General features: G+C 37.4%; 1 protein-coding gene across 1 annotated transcript; it reads left to right on the top strand.

The window, feature by feature from the left end:
• Nucleotides 1-1,057: 1,057 nt before the first annotated feature.
• LOC108775273 (golgin subfamily A member 6-like protein 6) lies at nucleotides 1,058-1,777 on the top strand. The gene has a single exon (XM_018541582.1). The coding sequence runs from the start codon at nucleotides 1,058-1,060 to the stop codon at nucleotides 1,775-1,777; it is 720 nt and encodes a 239-aa protein (XP_018397084.1).
• Nucleotides 1,778-6,001: the final 4,224 nt, after the last annotated feature.

The raw sequence follows: 6,001 nt of genomic DNA, 5'->3' as shown, positions 1-6,001 counted from the left end.
GGAGGCACGGCAGTGTCGCGCGCTTGGCTTAGCGCCGAGACACTACCGTGTCTCCAGATAAGACGCAATGTTTAGCAATACATTATTTATGTTAACATTGAATACTGCAATTAGCCGTACGATTAAAATGAAAAATGAACGATATTTTACGAAGATAATAATTTCTTTATTCATATTTCAATTTTAATTGTCCGTATATTTTAGTGTATATATTAGAAAAAACATTTGACTAGTTTCGGAAGTTCATTAAGGTCACTATTACTGTTATTATTATTATCATTATTATTATATTATTATTATTATAACGTTATTACTGTAAAAAGCCTCTATTATAATAGCTAGTGCGATAATAATGGACTTCCGGTTGGAATAGATAAGGTGACAGACACATTGAATATTAAGAGTAGTATAAAAGTAATTTGTATTCACACACAGGTATATTTTCTTGAAACGGGAGAGCCATCACGGAGAACGGGTACCCGAGTAGACATACTCAATTGTAAATAAGTTACAAATAAGAGTTTTGTGGTCGAAAGGGCGTTTTCTGGAGGGCTAACCTTAAAACAGGAAAGTAGGCGAGAGCGGCAAGTTTTCCACGTGGCGAGGAAATCAAGGAACGGAGAGGAACGACCGATCCAGGGGCATCCGGTTCAGCAGAGGAACAGCAAAAACAACAGCCACCGGTAAAAGTGCCTAGAAAGCTAAGTGCTTTGAAGAACAGCAAGTGGCAAAACAGGAGAAGACGGCAGTGAGACAAGAGAGGTGGATAGTCTACTGAAGCAAAGAACAGAGGATAAAATTAAGCACTGGTTGACAGTAGCGGCAGAGAAGAAGAAAGCAGGAGACAGTAAGAGAGAGACAGAGAGGGGAAGGAAAGGGAGGCCAACGAACGCCGAAAGGTGGGGTAACAAGCGCGAAGTTAATGCTAGTAATTCATCACGTGCGAGCAAAAAGAAAGAGGGAGAGAGACAGAAAGTGCAGAATCAGAGGAGGAAACAGAGTGGCAGGTGGAGAAAAGAATTAAAGGAAAACATCGTGCGATATCAAAAGAAGAGGAATGGAGGAGATGAGGAAAGCGTTAGAAGCGCACAGTAAGGCAATGAGGAAAGAGTTTAGAGAGATGAAAGAACAAATAAGGAAAGATATGGAGGATGCTAATAATAAACAAATCAAGGAATTAGAAAAATGGAAAAACGAGCAACAGCGAGAAGTAGAGAAATGGAAAAATGAGCAGAAGCAAAGAATAGAGGAATGGAGGAAAGAAGAAAGAAAACTGGTGCAGGATGTGCAGAGAGAGAACAGAGATTTGAGAGAGAGAGTAAAAGAATTGGAAAAGTATAAATTGGAGCAAGAAAAAAAAGAGAGAAGATGTAATATAGTAATAAAAGGCGCGGAAGTAGAAAATAAACCAGTGAGACAGGCAGTAAAAGAAGTGTTAGAGAAGATCGGGGAAGAGAAGAATGTGAATGTAATAGATGCGTTTAAGATACGGAACGAGATAATTGTAGCGAAAATAAGTAGTACAGAGGAAAAATCAGTGATTATGAGAAATAGAGCGAAGCTGAGAGGAACGAATGTGTATATTGATGATGACCTAACGAAATATGAAAGAGAGAGACAGAGTAGATTGAGAGTGTGGGCGAATGATAGGAGAAAAGATGGAATGAATGCGAGAGTGAAATATGGAAAAGTGGTGATGAATGGAAAAGAGTATGTATGGGATGATTGTGAAAAAAGAATGAGAGAGAAGGGTTTTCAAGAAGTGCTCACAGTGTAAAGAAAAAAGAAAATGAGAAGAAAAAGGGAGGGGAGAAGCATAAAAAGACAGTAGGAGTAAAGAAGAACGAAATAATAGGGATATTTTGGAATGTAGCAGGGGTTATAAATAAGAGAACGGAATTTTGGAAATACATAGAAGAATTTGATATAGTGGGGTTATTGGAGACATGGGTGGATGAAAAAGAGTGGGAGAATATGAAGCAATGATTGCCGAAAGGGTGGAAATGGAGATATCAAGAAGCAAAGAGAGAGAAGAAAAAAGGCCGAGCTATGGGGGGGATAATAACAGGGGTAAGGGAGGGGATAGAAGAGGAGGAGGTAGATATAGAGGAGAGGGAAGGTATACAGGAAAGAAGAATAAAGGTAGAGAAGGAAAAATGGAGGATTATTTCAGTTTATAATAGAGAAGGAAAGAAAGAGAAGTTAGAGCAATTGAAAGAAATGATAAGAGAAGATGAAGAAGGTAATCTTATAATAGCGGGAGATTTTAATGCGAGGATAGGAAGAGGAGGGGGGTGGGAAGAAGATGAAATAGACAAGATAGAGGAAGGAAGAAAGTCGAAAGATTGTAAGGTGAATAAAGAAGGAAAAGAACTGATAAAAATGATAGAGGAAAGAGGATGGCTGGTACTAAACGGAGAAAAAGAGGGAGATGAGAGAGGGGAATAGACATACGAAAAAGATGGAAAAAGGTCGGTTATAGATTACGGAATAGTAAATTGGGAAGCAGAAAAGAGGATACAGAGATTTGAGATAGGAGATAGAGTAGAATCGGATCATCAGCCAATTATAATGAAATGGACAGTAAAGTGGAAAAGGAAAGAAATAAAAGAAGAAGAAAGTGAAGGAAAAGTACAGAGTTGGACGAAAGAAGGAGAAGAAGAATATAGAGAAAAAATGGAGAAGTGCAATGGAAAGAGAAAGAGATAGAAAAGGAATGGGAGGAATTGGAAAGGGAGATAAAAAAGTGTATACTAGAGAGGAAGAGAGGAAAAAGAAAAGAGCTGGGATGGGTCCCATGGTGGGACGAAGAGTGTAGAGGGAAGAAGAGAGAGGCGCATAGAAGCAGAAGAGAATATAGGAAAACACAGGAGGAGGAGGATTATAAGAGATATATAAGAAAAAGGAAAGAATACAGAGATATGTGTGAGAAAAAGAAAGAGGAGTATAGGATAGAAGAAAGAAGTGAGGTAGAAAATATAAAAACAGAAGAACAGACCTGGAAATTTATAAATAAAGGAAGAAAAAAACGAGTAGAAATAAGCAGAGAAATAAATATAGAGGAATGGGAGAAGCACTTTATGGAAGTACTGGGAGGAGAAAGAAAAGAGGAGAGAAAAGAAAAGACGAAAAGGAAACAGAGAAATGATAGAGAAATTAGGGAAGAAGAAGTACGGAGGGAAATAAAAAGACTAAAAAGAGGCAAAGCAGCGGGAGCAGATGAACTGAGAAATGAAGTATGGTTGGCAGGAGGTGTGAAGGTAGAGAGGAAGCTGAAAGAGGTTATAAACAAAGTTTGGAAAGGCGAGGGATTTCCGGATAAATGGAGGGTGGGGATAGTAGTACCAATATGGAAGAGGGGAGAGAGGAATATAGTATCAAATTATAGAGGAGTGACACTAACGAATACGGCATATAAAATATACGCGAGTATACTAAACAAGGAGATAGTAAAAGAATTGGACGAGAAAGAGGGGTGGGGAAGAACGCAAGTGGGATTTAGAAAGAATAGAGGGACAATAGGAAATATAAGAATTTTGAAACATATAATTGGAAGAAGAATAAGTAAGGGAGAAAAGTTATGTGCGTTTTTTATGGATTTAAAGGCAGCGTTTGACAAATTGGATAGGGAAATATTATGGGATATGATGAGGAAAAGAGGGATATCAGAGGTATTAATAGAAAGAGTGAAAGAGATATATTAAGAAACAAGATGCAGAGTAAAAATCTACAAAAAAGAGACGAAGGAATTCTGGGTTAAAAAAGGGGTAAGACAGGGATGTCCGTTGAGCCCAACACTTTTTAATATCTACATAGCGGATATAGAGGAGGAAATGAAGAAAGGACCAGGAGGAGTTAAGATTGGAAAGGACAAAATATGGTCATTGGAGTACGCGGATGATATAGTAGTAGTAGCGGAGAAAGAGGATGGACTGAGAGCAATGATGAGAATGCTAAAAGTTTATATGGGTAAAAAGAAATTAGAACTGAGTGCAGAAAAATCTAAAGTGGTAGTTTTTAAAAGAGATGGAGGGAGAGGAAGAAAGAGAAACTGGTGGTGGGGTAAGGAGGAAATAGAAGAAGTTAAGAGGATTAGGTATTTGGGTTACGAAATAAGAAGTAACAATAGAGAAGAAGAACAGGTTAGAGAACGAATAAGAAGGGCAAGAGTGGCGATGGGTTGGGTGTGGAGTTATGGAGAGAGGAAATTTAAAGGAGATGTAAGGTGGAGACTAAAACTGTTTGATAGCATTGTGAAAGGTGTGTTAATGTATGGAGTAGAAATATGGGGATATAAGGAATGGGAAGAAATAGAAAAACTGCAAGAAAAGTATCTAAGATGGATATTAGGAGTAGATTGGAGAACGCCGGGATATATTGTTAAAGAGGAATTAAAAAGAGAGAAGATAAGAATATCAGCGGGAGAAAGAGCGGGACGGTTTGAAGAGAGGATGACAGAAGGAAAAGTTGGAGAAATAGGAAAGATATGTATGAGAGAGAAAAGAAAAGATGAAAGAGAAAGAAAAGAGAAAGAGTGGGCTAGAGAAAGTTTGGAAAGAAGAGGATATTTGTGGAAGTGCGGGAGAAGCGAAGAAGCGCTAAATGGAGAAGGAGAGGATAAATGGCAGAAAGCAAGAAAGAGGGATAAGGAGGTAGATAAGCAAGAGAGGGGAGAAAAGGTACGAAATACAAGATCGTGTAGAGAATATCAGAAAGTGGAAGGAATACCATGTTACGTGAGAGAGAATAGAAGAAAGACAGACGGAAAAAGGATACAGACAATAGCGAGATGGAGGTGTGGGAATGAGACGAAGGGAAACTGGTACTGGTTAAAAGAACAGGAGAGAAGATGCAGATTATGCGGAAGGGAAGAAGAAGATATAAGACATTTAAAAAAGTGTGAATGTTTAGTAAGCGAGAGAAGAGTGGATGTGTTGAATGGAGACGGAAGGGGATATGAATGGATGTTAAAGGTAGAAAAAATGAGGAGTGAGAAAGAGAAGGAGAGAAAAGGAAAGGAGTGAGAACAAAATGTAAATAAAGGGTAAATGAGAGTGAGTGTGTGGGGGGCGCGCGCGGGTGGTGTGGGTGCGAGTGTAAGAGTGAGGAGATATGTGGGTGTGTATGTGTATGGGAGTGGAGAGAGAGAGAAAAGGAGAGAGAGAGAAGAAAGATTAGTGACTAGAAATAGTATATAAGGTGATAAAACAAATTGCTGTTGAATATTTAATAATGTTTAACAAGGCGGAAAAAAGAAAAAAAAATGTAAATAAATGGTAAAGGAGAGTAAATGTGGGTGGCGCGCGCGAGGGTGTGTGTGTGTGTGTGTGTGTGTGAATATAAGCTGGCGTATTGTTAACAATAGTATAATAAGGAAGTCATGTGAGCACATAATTGTGAAAGCATTATAATAAATAATAATAAATAATAGTGCGATAATAATGCGTACTGGACTGTATTCATTGAACAGTATCTTGTGCTCCCGACGATATGAATATACGTATGGAGCGCATATAAAGAGACGTTTTTGTTCATATGTGAAAAATAGTTTTTCAGAACGTGATTTAAATACACACCGTTGTTTTCAATGTAAAATGCTCTTTAATTTTCGTCATATAAAGAATTAAAAAATTTTTCAAAATAAGAGTGGAGGATGGGGGTATACAATAAATAACACTATACAATAATAACACTAAAAAGAAATTTATTTTATTATAATTATAAAATACTCTTGCAACCATTCAATTTTCATTTTAGATATTTTTTTCTATCTCTTATAATTTCGAAGATATTTGCTTCGAAAGAAAAAACCGATTTTTTTGAAGGAGGATTTCATCCCCTTAACATGCGACTCAGCATGTATAAAAAAAAATTTGAGTTAGTTTCACCAACGTCAATTACTTAATCGACTATGAAACTGACCAATCACATTTGCTGTTTAGTAGAACCATCTTTAAAAACCTACGTGATATTATCCTTATTTACTTAATTCTAATGACAT

The sequence above is a fragment of the Cyphomyrmex costatus genome, unplaced genomic scaffold (assembly GCF_001594065.2).
Source record: "Cyphomyrmex costatus isolate MS0001 unplaced genomic scaffold, Ccosl1.0 scaffold2923, whole genome shotgun sequence".
Taxonomy (NCBI): domain Eukaryota; kingdom Metazoa; phylum Arthropoda; class Insecta; order Hymenoptera; family Formicidae; genus Cyphomyrmex; species Cyphomyrmex costatus.
The sequence above is the reverse complement of the archived record's forward strand: the minus strand, read 5'-3'. Positions and strand labels throughout refer to the sequence as shown.